The sequence below is a fragment of the Entelurus aequoreus genome, linkage group LG11 (genome assembly GCF_033978785.1).
Source record: "Entelurus aequoreus isolate RoL-2023_Sb linkage group LG11, RoL_Eaeq_v1.1, whole genome shotgun sequence".
Taxonomy (NCBI): Eukaryota; Metazoa; Chordata; class Actinopteri; order Syngnathiformes; family Syngnathidae; genus Entelurus; species Entelurus aequoreus.
The window spans coordinates 32,301,928-32,328,049 of NC_084741.1; the positions used below are offsets into that span (position 1 = coordinate 32,301,928).

The window sequence follows — 26,122 nt, forward strand, 5'->3', positions numbered from 1 at the left end:
GTCTATGTCAACATCTTTGTCTCGTTTTAATTATTTTAATACATTTTCAGTTAATTTCCTCTTTGTTTTAGTCAACCTGCTTTTGTTTTCATTCGTTATCGTCCTAAATTCGTCAAGGGAAAATAGGTTGTAGATGATAAAAAAATAATAATTTTTTAGTCAACAAAATGAACTCTGGTACAACTGCAAAATAAGCCACCATGGGGCCAAAGAAAGAGGGAGTGCCAACACTTTATAGCAAAGTTTGAAGGTGGCATGCGTGTGGCTCAACCCTCCCCTCCTCCCTCTCCACTCATCGGCGTCTTGACCAACAAGAGTCTACCAAAAAGGGTAAAAGTAATGTTAAATCCTTATCCATCCATTTAATTGGTCATTTACATGTATGTACCATTGTTCACTGTAAGTGAATTCCATTTATTCTCCCTAAAATGTTTGGAAGGGACTGCTAAGGTACAGTAGCACTGTGTCTGGTAGGTGAGAGCTGACCTGAAGACTGGTTGAGTGGCAGCAACATGGTGGCCGGGCCCCGCGACGTACTCAGCTCTTGCCCGAGCAGTTCTGAAATCTCCTGACTGGCGCTGTAAACCTGCTCAGCCTCGCATACTTGCTCAAGGAGTGGTAGCAGGACCTCTACACCTCCCACCACGTTGATGACATCCTGTGGAAGAAACGTTAGCCATAAATAGTTGTGAATATTTAAATCTCAATATCTTTACGAGACCGTCTCTGCCACTACCTTAATGTCCCAGTTGACCACTCTGTGTCCTGTTAGCCTGCCATCATATTGATGATTGGGGGACAGATCTTGACATATCTGGCTCTTGAATGCCTGAAGCATAGACATAAAATAACATGTAGGGTTGTCATTGTATTTTTTTAGGGCCTGTGACTCATTTTTAAAAAAACTATTGCAAAAAAAACATAAGTGGTATAAAAGAGCAAACAGGTGTAATGTAACAAGAAAATGTTACAATATTGACACTAATAAAAAGCTGCCCTTCAGGCAGTTTTTTAAACTTTAAAACGGACATTTCTAAAAAAAAAAAAATCAAGATTATTGTTGGTATGATTTAAAATCATTGTGGGTATGAATTATTGACCTATTCAAGGCTCTAATTCAGTGGTTCTTAACCTTGTTGGAGGTACTGAACCCCACCAGTTTCATATGCGCATTCACAGAACCCTTCTTTAGTGGGAAAAAAAATTAAAAAAATAAAAAAAATAATTCAAATTCAAGACAAAGTTATATGTTTTTGGTAACACTTTAGTATGGGGAACATATTCTAAGTAACAAAGACTTAATTTAGAGTTATTTGGTCAGGGTTAGGATTAGAGGGTTAGGGCCAGGGTTAGAGGGTTAGGGTTATAATAAGGCCATGCCGAATAAGGCATTAATAAGTACTTAATAATGACCAGTTAAGAGACAATATTTTACTAATTTGCATGTTAATAAGCAACTAATTAATGGTGAATATGTTCCCCATACTAAAGTGTTACCATGTTTTTTACTGGTGCACAAAATGAACCGTGCATGAACATCACCTTGTTCAAAGAACAAAACCAACACAGTGCATAAACTCACAACAAATTACACACCTGCAAATCAGTGTGACTTCTGCTGTTGCCGTATCCGTAATACGCCGATAGGGAGAAGTTTTTATTTACACGATGAGTCGGGTGTGTCTTGACCTCCGCCGAACCCCTGAGCCCGACTCACCGAACCCCTAGGGTTCGATCGAACCCAGGTTAAGAACCACTGCTCTAATTACTGCATATTAAATATACTTTTATGGGGAAAGTATTGCATACATTATTTTGTGTGTTTGCCATATAAATAAACATTGTTTTCTTTGACAAAAAGAGCATAAAACATAAGCACACATAAAAAATTATAGAAACGTATAATCGATGGATAGGGGCTGTATTATGCAAAACAATTTTTTTTCTAACCTGATTGTACCTGCTTATGTGTATTTGGGATCATTAGTCCTGAAAACTGTGGAGGATATTTTATTATATATAATACAGATATTAATAAAACAATCATGCCCTCCATTCTACTTCATCCAAACGGACCGTTTGAGATTTGTCAGTTCTGTGAAGTTTTTCAGACATGTGACATCAAATGACAAAAAACCCATTGTACGACACAAAGACGAAAATGCCCTGTTATCGGTTGTCACTCCACAAACTTTCAGCCTCCCCTGAAGTAAGAAAGTACCTTACTTTTAACTTTTATGATTCGTGGCAATGCACCTTTAACTCGGAAGAAGTCCCTCTTTGTGCGTGCAAAGTACTTCGAAGAGTCCTGCTTCAAAAACCTGCTCCTTTATAAAGATGGATTTTTTAATAAAGTACCTTTAATGGCGGGCTTGGTGCCTTGGCACGTTGTGTAAATCGTAAATAAAAACAGAATACAATGATTTGCAAATCCTTTTCAACCTATATTCAATTGAATAGACTGCAAAGACAAGATGCTTAACATTCAAACTGGAAAACGTTTTTTTTTGTAAATATCAGCTCATTTGAAATTTGATGCCTGCAACATGTTTAAAAAATGCTGGCACAAGTGGCAAAAAAGACTGAGGAAGTTGAGGAATGCTTATCAAACACTTATTTGGAACATCCCACAGGTGAACAGGCTAATTGGGAACAGGTGTGTGCCATGCTTGCGTCTAAAAGCAGCTTCCATGAAATGCTCAGGAATTTAGGGATTTCACCATCTACGGTCCGTAATATCATCAAAAGATTCAGAGAATCTGGAGAAATCACTGCACGTAAGCGATTATATTACAGACCTTCGATCCCTCAGGCGGTACTGCTACAAAAACCAACATCAGTGTGTAAATGACATCACCACATGGGCTCAGGAACACTTCAGAAAACCACTGTCAGTAACTACAGTTGGTCGCTACATCTGTAAGTGCAAATTAAAACTCTACTATGCAAAGCGAAAGCCATTTATCAACAACACCCAGAAATGCCGCCGGCTTTGCTGGGCCCGAGCTCACCTAAGATGGACTGATGCAAAATGGAAAAGTGTTCTGTGGTCTGACGAGTCCACATTTTGAATTGTTTTTGGAAACTGTGGACTTTGTGTCCTACGGACCAAAGAGGAAAAGAACCATCCAGATTGTTACAGCATCTGTGATGGTATGGGGGTGTATTAGTGCCCAAGGCATGGGTAACTTACACATCTGTGAAGGCACCATTAATGCTGAAAGGTACATACATGTTTTGGAGCAACATATGTTGCAATCCAAGCAATGATATCATGGACGCCCCTGCTTATTTCAGCACAACAATGCTAAGCCATGTGTTACAACAGCGTGGCTTCATAGTAAAATAGTTAGTGTACTAGACTGGCCTGCCTGTAGTCCAGACCTGTGTCCCATTGAAAATGTGTGGTGCAATATGAAGCCTAAAATACCACGATGGAGACCCCGGACAGTTGACTGCTGTACATCAAGCAAGAATGGGAAATAATTCCACCTGAAAAGCTTCAAAATTGGTCTCCTCAGTTCCTAAACGTTTACTGAGTGTTGTTAAATGGAAAGACCATGTAACACAGTGGTAAAAATGCCCCTGGGCCAACTTTTTTGCAATGTGTTGCTGCCATTACATTCTAAGTTAATGATTATTTGTCCAAAAAAAATTCAGTTTCTCAGTTTGAACATTAAATATCGTGTCTTTGCAGTCTATTCAATTGAATATAAGTTAATAAGGATTTGCAAATCATTGTGTTCTGTTTTTATTGACGAATTACACAATGTGCCAACTTCACTGGTTTTGGGTTTTGTATTTATATATATATATATATACACATGTATATGTGTGTATATATATATATATATATATATATATATATATATATATATATATATATATATATATATATACACTACCGTTCAAAAGTTTGGGGTCACAGTAAAATGTCCTTATTTTTCAATGAAGATAACTTTAAACTAGTCTTAACTTTAAAGAAGTACACTCTATACATTGTTAATGTGGTAAATGACTATTCTAGCTGCAAAGGTCTGGTTTTTGGTGCAATATCTACATAGGTGTATAGAGGCCCATTTCCAGCAACTATCACTCCAGTGTTCTAATGGTACAATGTGTTTGCTCATTGGCTCAGAGGGCTAATTGATGATTAGAAAACCCTTGTGCAATCATGTTCACACATCTGAAAACAGTTTAGCTCGTTACAGAAGCTACAAAACTGACCTTCCTTTGAGCAGATTGAGTTTCTGGAGCATCACATTTGTGTGGTCAATTAAACGCTCAAAATGGCCAGAAAAAGAGAACTTTCATCTGAAACGCGACAGTCTATTCTTGTTCTTAGAAATGAAGGCTATTCCACAAAATTGTTTGGGTGACCCCAAACTTTTGAACGGTAGTATATATATATATATATATATATATATATATATATATATATATATATATATATATATATATATATATATATATATATATATATATATATGTATATATTTGTAGCCTAGCTTACTACATATTCCAAGTAGCTTGCCCATCACTGCCAGTAGTGTTTTATGCCTTAAAAACTGTGTTTTCTTTGACAAAAAGGGCATAAAACATAAAAAATACATTTGAAATGTATGTCTACGAATAAATCTGAAATTTCTCTATAGATATTTAGTTGTTGAAAGTAAAATAAAATATATATTGATATATGACTTGTATTTAACACTTTAAACATTGAGCCCCTTTTGGGTCTCCAGGACCTTTACATTTGCCAAAATTGAGTGGAACCCTAATGGTTATAATAAATATTGTATTGGTTTTGAAAATGAAAAATATCAAAATGGCCCCTGCATGCTTTAATTTTTCAGTGTGCGGCCCTCAGTGAAAAAAAGTTTGGACATCTCTGATTTATAGAATGTAGTGCTTCCTTATAACAACTTGCAACTTTGGCGGCAAGGTTACCTGAGGAGTGTAGTAGAGCAAAAGCTTGCTATTGAGCTCTGACAACTCTCCATCCGCTTTGAATAAGGACACATGATTGGGGCCTGCAATGGGGGGCAGAAAGCAATGCAACATGACACGCACAAAGGTGGGTTTTGTCTTAATGGAGACAACAACCTACCTGCAGCGTGTAGAGCTCTGATCTGGGCCTGCTGCAGAGCCTCATGGCAGATGAAGGCACTGCCCAGGAGGCCATCCAGAGAGCTGGGTGTTCCCCAGTTGGTGTCCTGCAGTCCCGCTGGGATGGTGTGCACCGGGCAGTCACCCCAGCGGCCCGCTGCGGAGGAGGCTGGAAAGGACTGGGAACGGAAGAGGGAAGGGCTGTGGGGGGGAAAGGCAAATTCTGGAGACTGTCCGGAGGATACGGATGTAGGTAGATTGGGCGAGGTGGTGGTGGTAGTGGTGCGGTTGCCTGCAGAGCCGATGCAGCAGGAAGTAAACGGCTACGGGGGGTAAATTTATTATTTTCAAATAAGCAATAATATTTTATGTATTTTACAACTCTATAAGCAGAAAACCTGACACATAAATTTAAGTTACCTCACTCAAGGATGGAAATCGAAGCTGAGTGGTTTTATACAGCTCTCCATCAATGAAGATGTTGACCAGGTTCTGACCGAAAGGACGACGGCCTTGAATGTGGACTATGGCAACTGCATGCTGTAAATATGAATAAAAAAGCACAATGATTTCAGGAGGTATTGGATAAAACCTTTATGTTAAAAACAGTTTTACCCATGGGCCATTAGGATCTTGAATCTGTTCCAATAGCCTACACTGTTTTTCACTGTTGCACTGCTGTTCGTACTGGCTCTTATCTTCAATATGTTATTTTTTTGTGTCTTGTATTTTAACTGCACTTAACAGAGTAGCCACTCGTAATTGTGTCATGCTCTCAATAAGTTGAGGTCTTGGATTGACCTTTTTTCACAATATTGATTATTTCCTCTTTTGAACTCTTTTGAGGAACAGAGTTGGGGTTTCTATATATGGTGTCTTTCAAGTCCTCAACTGACTCAGGATCTGGAATCTTTTCCTCCAGATTTGGTCCAAAGCTTTCAACTACTTAGTTCATATATTAATTTTTTACATTTCCCTCTGAGAAGTATTTAGGATAGTCTTTTTAGCACCATTTTAACAATGCTATTTAGGATGCCCCATGTTGCTCTCATATTGTTTTTGTTCCGGTCCAATAATTGACTAATATTGTTTTCTACATATTCATAGTATGCCAGTTAGCTTGTTCTTATACGTTTTGTACTTGTTTTTGCTTCTGTAGATCTTTGTGTTATAAATGTTCTATATAATGTCTTCTTCTTTTCGTAAACATTTTACAGTCCTTTTGTCATCAATGGTTGATTATTTTTCTTTTGCTTCATACTAAGTTATTTCAATGGACAGTGTTTGTCATAAAGCCTCTCCAAGGTATTAAAGAAAATACCATATGCATCATCGACATCATTTTCACTGTTTTCTCAGATCATTTTTTAAAGCTGTCATACTTTGTTCTGTACATATTCTTCGAAAAGTACTTTTGTCATCAATGTTCCTCTTGTAGTTTCCGTCATAGATTATGAAAACTGGCAGATGATCACTGATGTCGGATATTAGCAGGCCACTTGTGGTATTATTATCAAACTCATTAGTAAAAATATTATCAATAAGTGAGGCGCTGTGTCCTGAGATTCTGCTTGGCCTTGTGATTTTAGGATATAAACTCAGGCTATACGTTGTGTCAAAGTCATCTATGGGCTTTTGTTTATTAGGGTTCAAGTGGTTAATGTTGAAGTCTCCACATGAAAAGGTTTTTTTTTGACCGATTTCAGTAAAAGTTGCCTTAATCCAGTTCTCAAACGTATCAATGTTTGACTTCGGTGATCTATATATACAACTGATCAGTACGTTTTTGTTTTTTTCATGACATATTTCAATGGTTATACATTCTAAGATATTATCAATAGCTAGTGACATATTTTTTACCACTTTGTAGTTTAGGTTCTTCATCACGTACACAGCTACTCTCCCTCCATTCTTGTTGATTCTGTTGATTTAATTCAGTTCATATAATTCCAGGTCAAAATCCATTCCTTCTTTAGCCTCCATCCATGTTTCTGAGATAGCGATAACTTTGAAGGGTTCGTTGAATTGTTCCAAAAACTGCTTCACATTGTTGTAGTTAGCATACAATTCTGCTGTTTAAATGAATAATCGACAGTTTGTTGTCTATTTTAATGTATCTGGATCTATATCCTTATTTAATTGCGGACTATTCTAATGTATGCTGCTGAAGGTTTTCAGTTCCATACTTTCCTGTTCACCAATCATTTGTGTTGCTCTATGCCCTTGGAGAGTTGTAATTTTGTAGTTGAATGTCAATGTATGTTTTCTGTCAGACTCCATTATCGTTGCTGTTGTTGTTGTTGTAGTTGCAGGGAGTTCTGATGTCTTTGACAACTAGGACTCTTGCTTGTGGACCTGATTTTCAGCTTTATGTAGATTTTGCAGTTGGCGCTCCAAGTTCCCTGAATTTTCCCTTGTTTCTTAGTGAGGTGTTTGATAACAATATAGCGTTCTATTCTATTCTACATATTGTGTTTGAAGGTCCCGTGTTGTACTGGTTTTTACCTATTTGAAATAAACATTAGTAGAAGTGATTCTGGAGTTTAGACAGTATTGATGGGTATCGTATACATTTTAACCGATACTAGTACCAAATCAAACTCAAACAGTGCTTGAACCGGTACTTAGAAAATAGAAAAAACATATTTTGGTTAAAAAAAGCACAACACTTTTATGTTTTTACGAAATTGTTTGACGTTCAAGTTGAACAGATTAGTAATTTAAATACCCAGTACTTCAATTACATAAATAAATTGATAACTAAGTAAAACAATTAAAAAATAACAGATACAATTTGTCTATATTTATTGCAACAACGGTATAAAACACAGAGAATATTGGGGGGAAAACAATTGCTTGTGTTGTAATGTTGATGCTTACAATTTTGGGGTCTGTGAATGTACCTCCCTCGCAGTGTTGGACTTTAGGGCTTCTTAGAGTTGTCATGTCAATGTCAGACTCTCTGTGCCTACTTACAAGACATCAATTGCACTATTGTATATCAACTAAGGGGACATTAAAAACTAATCAATCATGTTGCAATTGAATCAACAGTGCCTCTTCTGGTTGCAGCCAGTAGTGTTCTCCATTTTGTGTCAGTTATTAAAGAGGCTGTTTGCAATCTTTACGGAGCTGCCTAGAGATCCAACTTTCCAATGTGTTTTCAGCATTATATCCTTCCCTCTTACGGCTTTGATGATGAAAATACGCCGTAAGTAACACGAGCATGCACGTTAGCTTTATATGTTGTTAGTCAACGATAGCATTTAGTTAGCTATCATTGAATGTATATTCTATCATCACAACAACATGACTGCAAATTGATTTGTGCATGTGCATGCGCTCCCTGTGTTTGAGCGTGGACGAAACAACGGTGAGTGAAAAACCTGAACGGCAAATACATTTCCTAGGGAAATTTCTATTCTATAAAATTAATAATTGGCAAATACACTAGAACTTCGATTTTAAGAACCCCTCTATTTCCAAACTTTTCAATTTACGAACTTTTAGATCGAGCCAAATATGCGTCTGTGTGCTAACCATGTTTCTGTGTATGAACGCTTCAATCATTCATTCATTCTGTGTCCCGCCAGCAGGCAAAATGCAGGGCGCAGCATTTTTGGCGAGGCGAAGCCCTCCATGTAACTTGCTGAGCTGTACATTACTAATCACTCCTCAACGCTTCAGCATGTGTGCTTTTTTTTCAGTTTTTTCGGCTTTTGACAAGTTTTGTCCATTTCGCCACTCAATAGGAGCCTCAAAAAGACAACATATCAGCGTGGAAAGAAAGAAGGAATCGCTATAGAAGTAAAAAAAAAAAGACTTTGTGAGGAGTACGTTAATGCCGCTCACACGTATGGATCGACAAAGCAGATTTCTTACCACAGCAAATTTTAAAAAGTGATGAGACTGGACCTTTCTGGAAAAATATGCCAAAGCAGACTTATTTAACAGCGAGAAGGAGAAGACTACCTCTCATTCTGCGGCGCCTCTTTCAAGAGCAAACACACACACTTCCCGACGGAGCACCCTCCCTTCTCCCCCTCTGTTCGCTCCTTTCTCATCAGCTCCTCATTTGCCGAAGTTAATGTAAGTGGATTTTACTTTTTTTTTTAAATGTTTACTATTGTAGCAATATGGTTTTTAAAGAAGTTAAGGATTTCTGTGATTACCGATCTTTTGTGAGGGCACAAAAGGAACTTCTGTGTGTGCACGCATGTTGGCTGAGGAGAGCATAAAGCACAGTTCAGCTAATTGCTGTTGTTGGCTTATCTTTGTCAGATATACAGTACTATATAGTACTTTGTTTTGTGTTCAGACTAGTGTGCAAAAGCTTCAGTTAAATATGGACTTTTGTCGAGGCTGGAACCCATTTTCATATTTACATTGTTTCTTACAGAGAAATTTGCTTGACTATATGAATTTTTCTATTTATGAACCCTGTTCAAGAATCAATTAAGTTCGTACATTGAGGTTCCACTGTTTAGAGACAATAAAAAAATATATACAGTAGGGAAGGGATTGATATGGCCCTATTCCATGCGTGAGAAGGGGGGTGAGGGGTAATCAATTTGCCATGCGGTCTGATGAAAATGATGGAAAGCGCCACTCTACATAGCAACTGACGCTATGTCAAAATTGGAATTGCCACAAAATAAATTTTAAGATATTCAACACTCTTCTGCATCTGGGAGCTTAAGTGGATAGTGCATTCTCCCAATTTGTCACGTTTCACGTGTCAGGTAAAAAGTCACAAATGGGGCCATATGAATCCTCTTCAAACTGTACTGTATGTTTTGTTAATCCACTAATGGTAACACAAGAGACACGATGATGTTCTTGTTATATTTGTTAGTTAAAAAAAGTAAAATTTCAGCAGGTTGCAAACAGCTTGGAGACAATTTTGAATTATTAGGGATTAAGTGGGATCCCTACTTAAGGTCAAACGCTCCTGTTACTCGACCTTGAAGAAATTGATGTGTAATATTTTCCTTGTGTTTATATTTGGGAGGGGCTGGATCCTTGCTGCACCTACCCAGCGTGAGTCAGCCAGTGGGAGTTCCGGCAGGGCGACAGCCATGTAATCCTTCTTAGTGCAAACAGCCACAACCAGCACACCCTCCATTGTAAAGAAGGCTTCCAGTCCAGTTCCACTAGCTGTAAAGAAACTATATGGAGGACAGGAGCTTTAAAAATCAAAACACACAACACAAAAGTAATTTTTCCCATGCAGGCCACACCCTTCTACCTGTAGAGCTGCTTCCTACGAGGTCCTTTTCCCATGTCATGTTGACTTGCTGCGAGCGAGTTGGTGGGAGACTTGTCCTCGTCCTGACAAGAGGCGAACTCTAGGTTGAGGCAGAGCCAAGCATGGAAGGCAAAGCTGCTGCCTGGCCAGCGCTGCACCGTGGGCACCATGATACCCGCCATGGGGGGTGAGAGATCAAAGTACTGCAAGGCGCTGTCACGACCTTCTCGTGCCGCCATCGCCGAGAGAACTTGAATGATGCGAGTGCAGAAGGGATGCACGCCGTTGTCCTGGTCCACCCTGAGCAGCCTGATAAGGCTCTTCAGTTCCTCTGGCCTCATGCACAGTGATCCCAAATCCTGCAGGAGGCCCAACAGGGCGTCTGCACACTGCCTGTCCAAGTTCTGCGGCTGCGAGAGCACCTGCAGGAGCGCCCCGACCATGCCCGCCTCCACCGCCACAGTGCGACAAGACAAGGATCCCCCGCATACGGTAGCCAGCCACTGGGCCACCAGCAGCTGCAGCTCCCTCTGGCTGTGCAGTTCAGGGAGCCATTGCAGGAGCAGCAGCAGGGGCTGATCGTTGCTGATGCCTAAATGGTGCGCGTGGGCGTACTCGCCCTCCACTGCCTGGGGAGGAACAAACATGGAGGTGGCTTTTAATGAAGATGTGACGTTCGACGCGGCGGTTAGGCGCCATTTAAAAATGTCAATTGTGGGAGAAAATGAACTGCTTTTGGTGGGTATTGAGCGGGTAATGAAAGGAAAAGGCTTTTTACCATGTTCGTCAGCTCCTGCAGCAGCCTTTTGGTGGGGTGACCTTGACTCTTCAGCACGTCAAAGAGCTGAGAGTAGCCAATCCTCTCTTTGAAAGTCTCCTGGGGAGCCCAGACAAAAATAGTGAGTGGAAAGCTGCTCCACCGAGGATGCAAAATTGGCACACTTTAAATACGGCGGGGTGAAATACAAGGCAAGGATTTAGAACGGCTTTCCTGATTCCTATATATTTTCCAGTCTCAAGAAGGTTACCAAAATATTAAAAATAACATTAAACTACTAACACAATAAGAAATATCTAATTAAATTTTTTTCACATTGGTGTTTAAATTTATACTATTATCTGTTGTTGCTTGTTATACTGCTTGATGACACTTACCGTCAGATTGCTGATTCCTTCCTGTTTCTGAGACGACCAATTCCGTATTTTTCGGACTATAGGTCGCAGTTTTTTTCATAGTTTGGCCGGGGGTGCGACTTATACTCAGGAGCGACTTATGTGTGAAATTATTAACAAATTACCGTAAAATATCAAATAATATTATTTAGCTCATTCACGTAAGAGACTAGACGTATAAGATTTCATGGGATTTAGCGATTAGGAGTGACAGATTGTTTGGTAAACGAATAGCATGTTCTATATGTTATAGTTATTTGAATGACTCTTACCATAATATGTTACGTTAACATACCAGGCACGTTCTCAGTTGGTTATTTATGCCTCATATAACGTACACTTATTCAGCCTGTTGTTCACTATTCTTTATTTATTTTAAATTGCCTTTCAAATGTCTATTCTTGGTGTTGGGTTTTATCAAATAAATTTCCACAAAAAATGCGACTTATACTCCAGTGCGACTTATATATGTTTTTTTCCTTCTTTATTATGCATTTTCGGCCGGTGCGACTTATACTCCGGAGCAACTTATACTCCGAAAAATACGGTACACGTGTCTTTTATGTTTGCTTTTATGTTTAGTTTGCACTTCATTTAGCTCCCTCGTGGTTAGTGCTATCTGGCGTCGGTCCTATAGCCACTTGTTAGATTCTGTTTTAATTTTCCTTGGTGCCTTATTTAGTTAGCGCACTGCACCACTTTGTTACTTTTTTGTAGCTTGCTGCTTCATGTAAACTGATTATTTATTATGACAGACTATATTGATCCTACACGCAGCCATGTCCTTGCATCCTGGCGTAAGCTAAACCAAATCATGGTAGAACAGGACAGTTCTGCCATCATAACAGAGAGTTGTGGCTTTTAATAATGCATTATTAAGGTCAAACATTTTATTGTAATTAATGGAATGAATTAGTTACCGCCTCTAATGCACTATTTTTAACAGCCTTACTTATGTATGTATAAGCTACGGGTGTCCAAAAAGCAGCTTAGGGCAATTTTTGTCCTGCAGTGTGACAACGACGCATATCGGCCGTTGTGACCCCAGGATGCAGAGAAGGCAAGCAGACGGAAGAAAAGGAGCACAACTCAGGAAGCAACAAAACGATGTGGCATACACTAGATCAGGGGTGCCCAAACTTTTGGAAACTTGTTTAAAAGTGCCAATTGGCCACATTGGAGCCTTGAGTATTGGCCGATACCGATATTAATCCGATACAAAATCAGCAAGAATCGTAAATATTTGTATTATTTTGTCGATCAAGTGAAATTAGTCGAACAATGAAAAACACTGTGCTGTTTATTACAATATACACAAGAAAAGACCAAGCTTGTGTGCTTATAGGAGGACATTTAGATGTTAACTGGCTGTCCAACTTTCTGCAAGTAGAATTGCTTTTATCAGACTTTATATACCGTAATTTCCGGACTATAAGCCGCTACTTTTTCCCCTCGTTCTGGTCCCTGCGGCTTATACAAGGGTGCGGCTTATTTACGGCCTGTTCTTCTCCGACACCGACAAAGAGGATTTCGGTGGTTTTAGTACGCAGGAGGAAGACGATGACACAATGATTAAAGACTGACTTTTCATATACCGGTAGGCTGGTTGTTTTGATAACGTACAGGCGAGCACTTTGTATTACTTTGCACCGTTGTATTATTTGTACTCTGCACGAATGCTGTTCGCCATGTCAAAGATGTGAAAGTTTGATTGAATGATTGAAAGATTTATTGTTAATAAATGGGACGCTTTGCGTTCCCAAACAGTCATCTCTGTCCCGACAATCCCCTCCGTGGTAGCAGGAACCCCTATATACTACAGTAATTACACATCAAAACCCTGCGGCTTATAGTCGGGTGCGGCTTATATATGGAGCAATCTGTATTTTCCCCTAAATTTAGCTAGTGCGGCTTATAGTCAGGTGCGGCTTATAGTCCGGAAATTACGGTAGATCATTTAGATGGAAGCCAATATGATCTAATCCATGTTTTTTTTTGCGGATATTGCACCAATGTCTAATATCAATATCGGATTGATACACCCCTAGTGAGCTTAAAAGAGGTCTGTATAAAGTTCAAGTTAAAGTACCAGTGATTGTCACACACACACTAGGTGTGGTGAAATTTGTCCTCTGCATTTGACCCATCCCCTTGTTCACCCCCTGGGAGGTGAGGGGAGCAGTGAGCAACAGCGGTGGCCGCGCCCGGGAATCATTTTTGGTGATTTAACCCCCAATTCCAACCCTTGATGCTGAGTGCCAAGCAGGTAGTTAATGGGTCCCATTTTTATAGTTTTGGTATGACTCAGAAATTAAATTTGGGAACACACCCTGTGGAGGGCCAAACAAACAATAGACGGGCCAAATTTGGCCCCCGACCTCCACTCTGGGCACCCTTGCACTGAACAAGGTGTAACTAAATAGAACTAAATAACAATATGGCAGAGGTGTGCTGGCAAGACAAGGAACCATGTAAAGGTGCTGCAAAACACAGAGACCCAACAGAAAATACTAGAAAATGACAACAAACACAAAACAAATAAAAAATAAAGTCCAAACTGTCAGGTGCGATCATGACATGCAGCTCACCCTCTACATATTAATTCATTACTAATGAGAAATATATTGTTAGACGTTACACTAATTTGCTCTGTAACATACAGTATACCACAAAGCTAGGATGCCAATGTTTTGTTCAGAAAGCTTATGACCAAATTTGAATTGATTTTAGCATTTTAATGTACAGAATGGCCCCCCGCATACTTCAGTTTTTCTGGAAAAGGTTGAGACACCCCTGCTGTGTGCTAACTCTGATGCTTTTAAAAGGTTGAAAATGCGTTAAAACATGCATCCCCTACTGTGTTGCCTGTGCTAACACTTTTCTGACAAATACAGCACAGAGTGAAACCGTTATTAAAACCCCAAACTTTGACCCCATACGATTGACTTGAAATTTCTCGCATACAGTAGTTAAATGCTGCGTTCAAAGGAACCCATGCAACTTAAGAGTGTAAAGCCCATTCATCACTAAATTTAGGATACACCTTTAGGGGACTGACTGGGCAAGATTGGTTGTCCATAATTTGTCTAAAACATTGAGGATATCGGTAATATCACAGTCAAATCAGGACACGCCACGGACGCCTTACCTTGGCAGATGGAGAGTTACTCATGATGGCTGTGAGGACTCCTAAAGCGTGCACTGTGATGCTGTCTGAGACTCTCCCCAGCACCTACATCAAAATAAGGAGATGCTCTTCATCTCTTTGGTGCAAAAAAAACATCACAATGTGCACCACCACCACCACCATGTGCTGGTCACCGGAAGGGAGAGAGTGCGAGAGAAATTTGAAAGCTGGAGGAAAGCACATTCATTTTTCAACAACTGCTGAAAAGAAGGCAATGTCCAAGCCCAGGCCACCAAAGAGGAAGCTGGTGCAATCAAGAATGTCATGCATACACCACCATGCACCATAATCCAGTGTCATCAACAGGGAATTCAGCCTTAAGCAAAATTGATTTAAAAATATACATTAGATACCTATCCAAGATATATAATATTAAAAATATACAATATGTACCCATCTAAGATGTTCAAGGAAGCTGGGGTCAAATGGTCAGATTGAATGATTTCTAAGCAATCTTCACATGGTTTCAATTGTTTTTATTATCCAGTATGAAAGTTAGATATGATAAGTTTGACTGTATCTCCTTTTATGTTTAAAATGATTACATCAATCCATCCATTTTCTGTATCTTCATTCGGTTTATGGGTGAGCTGGTGCCTGTCCCAGCTAGTTTTGGGCAAGAGGCATATCTGTCCCCAGGAAACTACCATACTTTGTATTGTAGCCCTCCCGGTTTTCAGTATTCTAACTGTCATGAAAAAAAGTAATAAAAAAAGGTGACAATCCACGCTAAGGTCAAATAAACCTGTGAGGACTAAGGCACAGCTCATTTACCTCACCTTAAAGGTATTTGTCTTGATTGACTTAACTGTACTTACTGTACCTCCTCAGGTTACAGCTTGACTGCAGCTGCTACTTGCTGTGCTCCAGGAGCAAATCATTTATTATAGTGCACTGTTGATTTTGGCTGTGTTTGGATTGCTTAGAATGTGCGGGAGGGTAAGAGTCGCGTTATTAAAAATGTTTTGTTTTGTGTGTGAGTGAATTTTATTTGCAATCTTCCTGTAAGCCTGTATTTGACTTGAAAGAAAATGTTATTTAAAACATTTGCGCAGTCAAACAATATTTTTTTAAATCAGATTAATCACGCTTTTGAATTTTGAATAATAATCTTTTTTTTGCTGTCTTTCATAATTCAAGTTAACTTTAAAAAAGATACCAATACTTTGACAAAAATGATATTTTATTTTGTGAATTGTGAAGAACACTTGTTAAATGTTTTTACTTGAATGCGTGTTAATTATTTGCTTAAAACTTGGTAACAAACAGTATTATTTTACGTCCCGTTTAGGGTGCATTTTGAAGTGAGTTAGCCACCCACCACACCAGTTAGAGTCTCCCCTCTTATCTTTGCACTGGCGTATGCATTAACCTGATCACTGACTGTGTAACAACCGATGCCGCCTTTCAGGTAACAATCCACGGTTAGGATAAAAGAGTGTGTTTTTTTTCATGATTAACGCAATCATTTTTTGTTGATTAATCGCATGAGGTAATGCGTTAACTTTGACACAAAAAAACTAGATTTTTGGTTAAAAAAATGTCGGCGTAAATTGCAGGTGGGCAATGAGGTCAATTTTGATAGGGAAGGCAATCACAGTCAATTACAGGACATCAAAAAAGATTACAAATACAGAATACACTTTACTAATATTTATATTTATTTTTCCGCAAAAAATTCAAAAATCTTGTTCTATCAATTTCCTTGTGCCAGCCATTTTCTATATCGCTTGTCCTCATTAGGGTAACTATCGTTGGACTGGTCGCCATCAACCACAGGGACATGAACCGATTGCAAAAAAATGTCTAAAATATGTTGAAAAAAATATTCTTACTAAATCTCCATGTTCCATTATGACACCATTACTCAAAAATCAATTTCAATGAATTATTAGAGGCCTCCCATATCAAATCAAGAACCTTATACATTTTTTAGGTAAATTAATAAAAAATGAGACAACCAAGATCAAAGGTCAAATCATTACCTGTTCTTTTTCAGCTTTTCCCAGCAACTATCGAGTCAGCATTAAACAACTGACTTGAAATGTCGGTCAGCACACTGATTTACAAACCATACGTCCAGCCTTGTTCTTATTTTTATTTATAATATTTAGAAAGATAGGGTATCAGAACAGTTCTTGCTAGTATGAAAAGGATGTACTATGTGGTCAGATGAGGTCATTCTCTCGCTTTAAAACCACATTTATCACGATCTGCGCTACCTGCTTCATAAGCGGGACTTCCTGTCGAAAGTTTCCGACTTATATTACGACCTCTAGCTGTGAACAAGTGACGAGAAGGCTGAGTTTCCTGCTGACAGATCAATATCAGCACCAAAAGTTCATCTAGGGGGGAGTACCTGGTCCACCTTGACCTCTGTGAGTAAACTTGGAGTGAGGTCGCACTCACTTGCCGGCCTTAACCTGTTGCTCTGAAAGAGCTACAGGACACACACACATATACACACACACAAATACAGACAATTAGACCCAACATTTTTGAAGCGTACCTGTGAAGTTTTGCCGTACTGTAGCTTTTAAATACAGTCAGCGATTCAGTCAGTTTTAGTACTTCAGTTTTTGTATGATTCTTCTTTTATTTTATTTATGTATATTTTATTATTATATTTTATATTAATAATAATAATTATTGTTATTATACATTATGAATTTTCATATATAATGAATAATATGTATATAAAGCTCTTCTTTGGCTGCTGAAAGACCAAAGAGGTTTGTCATATATAGTGTTGTCGCACTGTGTGGATATTATTCTGTCTGCTGATTTATTAATCGACTTGGTCATTTCCTCTTCTTGGTAACGCGCTCCCAGTTAGACTTTGGTTTGAGTGTACAAAGCTAGCTTAGCGGTAGCATAGCTTCTCTTATCCTCCTGCTGTGTTTTGCTCCGTGTGTCCGCACTAGTTCCACATTTGAGAACCGTCTACACTATTTTATTCATAATACTCAAATAATAAATATTTTAATGTTTGTCAAAATGTTTGTTCAGAATCCCCCACATCTCAATCAAGATACGTTCAACAATCGATTATTTCATCAAAAACTGCTGAAAACCCACCAGAGAGTGAAATTAAGTTGTAGCATACAGTAATGTTTCATGTCTCCAGAGTGTCAGTGAATGCACCACACTGCTACAGTAAGTCTTTCTTAAAGGGGAACTGCACTTTTTGGAATTTTGCCTGTCATTTATAATCCTTACGTAAACAAGAACACATACAGTATTTGTCTTTTTCATGCATTCTAATTCGTAATATACAGTAAGTACGAAAGTGGCTAACAATGCAGCTAATGGGAGTAATCTATTGCGCCCATAAAGCCCTCTAAAAAAACATCCCAATACCACCATAAATACTCTATTTACATCTCGTCACCTGAATATTAGCCAGGTATTATCGATATTGGTATTATAAGCGCAAACGCCAAATAACTACTTTTAGCGGCGCCGTGATCACGGTTAGCTCACAGCTTATGTTGCTATATTGACATACTGAACCTTTGAACTGCTGCAGCGCCTCTGAATTGATGAAAGTTCATTGTAGATTATAAATCATGCCCCTCACTTGTATAGCAGAAGGTTGTGGCCATAAACCGAGAAGTTGGTCAACTTTGACATTTAACTTATATACCCGGAGATGGCGAAAAAGACAAGAAAAGACGCTTGTTTGGTTTTTTTTGTTTAGCCTGCGTGAGGATTATGAATAAATAATTATTTATCTAAACGGGAAGATATAAACATCCCATCAGTCAGCATCCCAGTGAGACCAGACATTGTACAGTAAGTAGGGCTGCAACGGTATTGTAGATGCCGCGGTATTGCGGTTTCAAAATCTTCGCATTAATGCCGTAACGCGTGACGGTATCAAACGTAAACTTGCTGAGTGTAGTTTTTTTCTGGCACTTTTACTTTGGCGGGTCTGAAAATAAACTACCGTATTTTTCGGAGTATAAGTCGCTCCGGAGTATTAGTCGCACCAGCCGAAAATGCATAATAAAGAAGGAAAAAAACATATATAAGTCGCACTGGAGTATAAGTCGCATTTTTTGGGGAAATTTATTTGATAAAACCCAACACCAAGAATAGACATTTGAAAGGCAATTTAAAATAAATAAAGAATAGTGAACAACAGGCTGAATAAGTGTACGTTATATGAGGCATAAATAACCAACTGAGAACGTGCCTGGTATGTTAACGTAACATATTATGGTAAGAGTCATTCAAATCTAGGGCTGCAACAACTAATCGATTAAATCGATTAAAATCGATTACCAAAATAGTTGGCGATTAATTTAGTCATCGATTCGTTGGAACTATGCTATGCGCATGCGCGGAGGCTTTTTTTAATTTTTTTATTTTTTATTTTTTTATTTTTTTTATAAACCTTTATTTATAAACTGCAATATTTACAAACAGCTGAGAAACAATAATCAAAATAAGTACAAAAACAGTACAAAACAGCGCCAGGGCGGCGGTTACGCTACGTCTCATGAGGTGGCGTAAGCTAGCCAATTATGTGTCATGTGCAGCTCACGTGACGAGGGCGTCTCCTTTGCTGGAAAAATTCGAAAAATGGCGCAGGAAAACACTACCGATAGTTTAGCGGAGAAACATCTTGAGGTTATTGCTTCAATGGTGTGGGAACACTTTACTTTAAAGACTTCAAATAAGACCGTTTCCTGCAAAATGGCACGGAAGTACAACATTGCTTCAGGAGCACCTGAAGAAGAAACATGTTGGAGCCATGGATGAAGGGAAGAACTCACAGTACGTAACTTTTTAAGTCCATAGTGGCAACAAGCATTCATGAGTTCAGCTTTTTTGTGAGTAACGTTAAAGTTATGCCTTTGTTGCAACGCGGGGCTGATAATGTGTCTCCGGCACATTTGACTCCGTTTTGAGAGAGAAAACGCACGGTCACCCATTTCGAAATAAACGTAACAGACAGAAATATCTCAGGTTGGTTTCATAATGGATCAATGTAGCCGGGCTGATAAAGCTATATAAATATATTTAGATTTGAGTGACGCTTTAGTATAACTAAACGTTATGAAGGTGCTGGAATATTTCATGCTATTATTCAGAGGCAGCCTAAAATTAATCCTTTATTATTCACAACAGAAACGTGTACAATATCTGATTCAGTTCTGATGAGTTACATTTCTGTGTTATTATTGGTGTATGCTGCACCCCCAATGTCCACAACATGGTGCCAGTATGCTGTTTTTTTCAATAAAATACTGGAAAAGATAGAAATGTAGTTTGTCTCTTTTATCCGATTATTAATCGATTAATCGAAGTAATAATCGACAGATTAATCGATTATCAAATTAATCGTTAGTTGCAGCCCTATTCAAATCTGTCACTCTTAATCGCTAAATCCGATGAAATCTTATACGTCTAGTCTCTTACGTGAATGAGCTAAATCATATTATTTTATATTTTACGGTAATGTGTTAATAATTTCACACATAAGTCGCTCCTGAGTATAAGTCGCACCCCCAAACTATGAAAAAAACTGCGTCTTATAGTCCGAAAAATACGGTACATATCCCAGAATCTCCTGTGCAGCGCGGGGCTGCAATGCGGGAGCTTAGAGCGCCATAAAGGAGAGAGAGAGGAAGCAGGAAGTGAAGTGTGTTCTACTTCCTCGTCGCTAAGAGAAATAGATTTTTTTTTTCCAAAATAACTTTTTTAGCTACATTGCTAAGAAACAGATAAGCAAACCCTGGTGAAAACATAACCTCTGTGGTGAAGGTTCCAAGCCAAATCAGACTCGGTCAAAGCCCACCGTACCAAGGGAAAGTAACTGCTGCACATACAGTATAATAAGCTACCATCACCTGAAAAAGATAAACCCAGCGAAGCTTAACATCAATTTGTGAGGTATTTACATCATTAAAAGTTAAAATGTGTATTATCTTCTCTGAGAAACTGCATTTTCCAAAGAGATATAATAAATGTCCACTGTAGAGGACTCAGAAAGTTAAAGTTGAGAGACACAGTGGATGTTCCCGCACAGTTATTTGCACTTAAAAATACTTGTTTGTAGTAACAAATAATAATAATAATTGTACCATGGCCTCAATACCACGGTATATCGTACCGTGAGATTTTGATACCATTACATCACTAAGAGTAAGTGATTGTTTTATTATGTTGGTAGTTTGTCGTTGATGTTTAGCACTTAGCAATAGTGCTACAGTATTTGCTGGACCTGCTTATCACTCAGCTTCTAAAACTTGTAGCTCAATCTCCGTATATGCAGGCTCAAAAAAATAAGGTTCTGGATTGGGACGGCGTAGCGAAGTTGGTAGAGTGGCCGTGCCAGCAATCGGAGGGTTGCTGGTTACTGGGGTTCAATCCCCACCTTCTGCCATCCTAGTCACATCCGTTGTGTCCTTGGGCAAGACACTTCACCCTTGCTCCTGATGGCTGCTGGTTAGCGCCTTGCATGGCAGCTCCCGCCATCAGTGTGTGAATGTGTGTGTGAATGGGTGAATGTGGAAATACTGTCAAAGCGCATTGAGTACCTTGAAGGTAGAAAAGCGCTATACAAGTATAACCCATTTATCATTTATTTATCATCATTTGTTCCAAAGTCGTCTTTTTTGTCTCTCATGAAGTCCGCCATTATTATCAATAATAGTTGTGTTGTTAATGGAAATGGAAAACGTTGTGAAGCGTCTGTGAAATTAATGCGCGGTCATATGCTTAAAATGATCAAAATATGTAAATATTACACGTATTATGAACGTGCCTGTTACTACATTACATATATACTTACAGTGTGTATATAAAACGATGATGGAGGTTTTTGGATCTTGTTGTGAGCTGACTTTTTGCAAGTGTTTATTTACGAGTTAGAATGCATTAGAAATAAAACATATGTGTTCTTGTCTCAGATATGGATTTTGAATGATAGACAATTTTTATTTTTTTTGAAGTGCAATTTTCTTTTGACAAACAAATGTAATATAGCGCTTACCGGCTGTCCTTGTACGGTAGTTTTGTCTTGCACAATGCACTAGTTGATTGAAGTCTTTTGAGCACACAGCCGATGTCTGTGCATTCTTGAATTATAACAAGAGTGCCAGAACTTTAATAAATAAGATGAGAAACACTGTTGAGTTTAAGAAGGAACTTGCAACAAAGTATGAATGTGACATCTAAGAATCTTCAATGAAGGTAAATGTGATGTTAGACGTTCATATATCAATTTTATTTGTCATTTGTACATATTTGACATTGTTTTCTACAGGTAAAACTATGTATTCTTTGTTAAAAGTGTTTTAAAATAGTTGGGTGTTTGGAATGAATGAATTAGATTTACATTATTTTCTATGGATAAAATTGTTGCGTTTTCAATGGACCCTTACTACAAAAACCGGAGGTACCGCTGAACTGTTTTATGTTTGTTTGATACAGCCAAATAAATGCTAAAAATAAACTATAAATAGTAGACAGACAAGACAAGACATGGATAAAAAGCTGGCAAACACATTTTAGAAGAAGAAAAAAAGTGTCTAACCTTGCTGTTCTGTATGAGCCTGAGGATGTGCTCAAAGCAGTTGTTGTTCAGGAAGACAGCCTGAAGGGCGGGTCGGTCCGAACAGTGCAGAATCTCAGGAACGGCAGCTACAAAAGGACAGCACAGAGCCACATTTGTCTTCTATGTTAGCCACCATGTTGACCCGTCTTCTTACTTAGCATCATGCTCTGGAGGGAGATCAGACTCTCCTCCGAGTTTTGCCCATCCTGCTGCTCGATGCTCAGCGGTCGGTTCCAGTTGAGGAGCTGGAAGAAGCTCTCCAGTATGGTCTTGATCTCCACTTGCCGCTCTGAGGGGCTGCTAAAATGCACCAGGTGGATCATTGCGGTCAAGCACTGCAAGGTAAGCCGAGGAAGCAACGTATCCTTCAACTGATGAGAAGCCCGGCAGCACCAAGCTTGCAGCACAGAGTAGAGGTCCTCCGCCGAGTGAGGGGTGACGGCGAGGAGGCTATTCTTCTGCAATAAACACAAAAGATAACAAGATCTTCTGTAATCAGATTCTCAGACAGTCATAAACGCTGATGAGGAGGATATGGCGACAGACCTTCCCCCCACTGATGATAGCTCCTTGGAGATGAACCAGCCTGAGTATCAGCAGCTCTGGTATCTTCTCACTGTCTTGCAGACTTTCTGGAAATGTGCGTAGATCGTACCTTAGCATGCATATATTGATCCTTTTATATGGCATTTACAATTACTTAAAGCTTCTGTTTCAGGCTACTCATTTTTCACAAACGGAAAACAATGGCCCCAATCAGGGTTTTAGCGCAAGATCCAAATTAGAAAAAATATGGTTCCTATATAGAATCAAAATATAAAACCATCATTTCATCATCAATAATATCATATCCATTTGGCAGACCTATCTAGCAATAGTAAAAAATAATTTAAAAAAGAATCCAGACAGTGATTCGGATCATCCAAAAAATTGCATAATTTGTACCTTATCCCATTTCTGACATTTCCTTGAAAGTATCATTAAAAATCCACCCCTAACTTTTTCTGTTAGCACTTTATCTAACAACAGCTTTTTAACTTGGTACAACACTTATCCAGGCTGCACTTGTACGAGACACACAACTACGCACTGAGCAATATTAGCGACCGTCTGCCCTTTCCACCATGGCTGCATCGCCAACCTCAATATTAGCCGGATCACCCCCAAAATCGAATGACTTGTTCCTTCTGAAATATCTTAAATGTTTAATTAAAATCCGCCCATAGTAGAATAAAATGAACAGAGCGAACCAACTTGTCAGTCATCCACTGTCTTTGTCTCCGTGGACGGAGGCGGGAACACTAGCTTACACACACACACACACACACACACACACACACACACACACACACACACACACACACACACACACACACACACACACACACACACACATACATGTCTTGCCTTGTGTGGACCCACGTTTGGTTAGTGGGTTGTGAGGGCCCCCCTTTCCACTATAGCTAGAATGATGAAAAAATATACATCTAGCCCTAGATGGGAGTAGAGAGTTGCAACTAGGGATGTCAGATAATGGCTTTTTGCCGATATCCAATATTCCGATATTGTTCAACTCTTTAATTACCGATACCGATATCAACCGATACCGATATCAACCGATATATGCAGTCGTGGAATTAACACATTATTATGCCTAATTTGGACAACCAGGTATGGTGAAGATAAGGTACTTTTTAAAAAAATTAATAAAATAAGATAAATAAATTAAAAACATTTTCTTGAATAAAAAAGAAAGTAAAACAATATAAAAACAGTTACATAGAAACTAGTAATTAATGAAAATGAGTAAAATTAACTGTTAAAGGTTAGTACTATTAGTGGACCAGCAGCACGCACAATCATGTGTGCTTACGGACTGTATCCCTTGCAGACTGTATTGATATATATTGATATATAATGTAGGAAGCAGAATATTAATAACAAAAAAGATACAACCCTTTTGTGTGAATGAGTGTATTGATATATATTGATATATAATGTAGGAAGCAGAATATTAATAACAAAAAAGATACAACCCTTTTGTGTGAATGAGTGTAAATGGGGGAGGGAGGTTTTTTGGGTTGGTGCAATAATTGTAAGTGTATTTTGTGTTTTTTATGTTGATTTAATAAAAACAAAAAAAACAAAACAACAACAACAAAAAACGATACCGATAATTTAAAAAACGATACCGATAATTTCCTATATTACATTTTAAAGCATTTATCGGACATCCCTAGTTGCAACCTCACTTCAGAATGCAAAACACACAAAGTAAAAAAAATATTTTACTTTTGTAGTTGTGAGGACCAGGCAAATGTCCTCACAAGTTAAAAGATCCTCACAGAAAGGGTGGTTTATCAAGTGTATGTCCACACAAGGATGGTGAGACAAGTGCACACACACACACACACACACACACACACACACACACACACACACACACACACACACACACACACACACACACACACACACACACACACACACACACACACACATATAAACAGAACTTTCCTCCAGAAGGTCTTGTCTTTGTCCATGTGATGTCAGATGAAACAAATATTGAGCTGTTTGGCCACAATATGCAGCAATATGTTTGGAGGAGAAAAGGTGAGGTCTTTAATCCCAGGAACACCATTACCACCGTCAAGCATGGTGGTGGTAGTATTATGCTCTGGGCCTGTTTTGCTGCCAATGGAACTGGTGCTTTAAATGGGACAATGAAAAAGGAGGATTACCTCCAAATTCTTCAGGACAACCTAAAATCATCAGCCCGGAGGTTGGGTCTTGGGCGCAGTTGGGTGTTCCAACAGGACAATGACCCCGAACACACGTCAAAAGTGGTAAAGGAATGGCTAAATCAGGCTAGACTTAAGGTTTTAGAATGGCCTTCCCAAAGTCCTGACTTAAACGTGTGGACAATGCTGAAGAAACAAGTTCATGTCAGAAAACCAACAAATGTAGCTGAACTGCACCAATTTTGTCAAGAGGAGTGGTCAAAAATTCAACCAGAAGCTTGCCAGAAGCTTGTGGATGGCTATCAAAAGCGCCTTATTGCAGTGAAACTTGCCAAGGGACATGTAACCAAATATTAACATTGTTGTATGTATACTTTTGACCCAGTAGATTTGGTCACATTTACAGTAGACCCATAATAAATTCATAAAAGAACCAAACTTCATGAATGTTTTTTGTGACCAACAAGTATGTGCTGCAATCACTGTTAGCCGGAAGGTAAAGCTCTCAATTTACCGGTCGATCTACGTTTCCATCCTCACCTATGGTCATGAGCTTTGGGTCATTACGGAAAGGACAAGATCACGGGTACAAGCGGCCAACATGAGCTTCCTCCGCCGGGTGGCAGGGCTCTCCCTTAGAGATAGGGTGAGAAGCTCTGTCATCCGGGAGGAGCTCAAAGTAAAGCCGCTGCTCCTACACATCGAGAGGAGCCAGATGAGGTGGTTCAGGATGCCACCCGAACGCCTCCCTAGGGAGGTTTTTCGGGCACGTCCGACCGGTAGGAGGCCACGGGGAAGACCCAGGACACGTTGGGAAGACTATGTCTCACGGCTGGCCTGGGAACGCCTCGGGATCCCCCGGGAGGAGCTGGACGAAGTGGCTGGGGAGAGGGAAGTCTGGGCTTCCCTGCTTAGGCTGCTGCCCCCGCGACCCAACCTCGGATAAGCGGAGTAAGATGGATGGATGGATGGATATATATATATATATATATATATATATATATATATATATATATATATATATATATATATATATATATATATATATATATATATATATATATAAATAGTACAGCCCAAAAGTTTGGACACACCTT

The 26,122-nt window shown here is 39.0% G+C and overlaps 1 protein-coding gene across 3 annotated transcripts in view; it reads right to left on the reverse strand.

Annotated features, from left to right (window-relative positions):
* nbeal2 (neurobeachin-like 2) overlaps nt 1-26,122 on the reverse strand; it is a 148,754-nt gene that overhangs the window by 59,332 nt on the left and 63,300 nt on the right. For all 3 annotated transcript variants that reach the window (XM_062062974.1, XM_062062973.1, XM_062062972.1), the window contains exons 7-19: nt 22,831-22,916; nt 22,439-22,742; nt 22,264-22,370; nt 17,077-17,157; nt 14,679-14,762; nt 11,136-11,234; nt 10,358-10,986; nt 10,145-10,277; nt 5,530-5,649; nt 5,111-5,432; nt 4,951-5,033; nt 737-829; nt 487-658 (exon numbers count right to left, since the gene is read on the reverse strand). In XM_062062974.1, the coding sequence (XP_061918958.1) occupies nt 487-658; nt 737-829; nt 4,951-5,033; nt 5,111-5,432; nt 5,530-5,649; nt 10,145-10,277; nt 10,358-10,986; nt 11,136-11,234; nt 14,679-14,762; nt 17,077-17,157; nt 22,264-22,370; nt 22,439-22,742; nt 22,831-22,916 (2,313 nt within the window). The remainder of the gene's footprint in view (nt 1-486; nt 659-736; nt 830-4,950; nt 5,034-5,110; nt 5,433-5,529; nt 5,650-10,144; nt 10,278-10,357; nt 10,987-11,135; nt 11,235-14,678; nt 14,763-17,076; nt 17,158-22,263; nt 22,371-22,438; nt 22,743-22,830; nt 22,917-26,122) is intronic.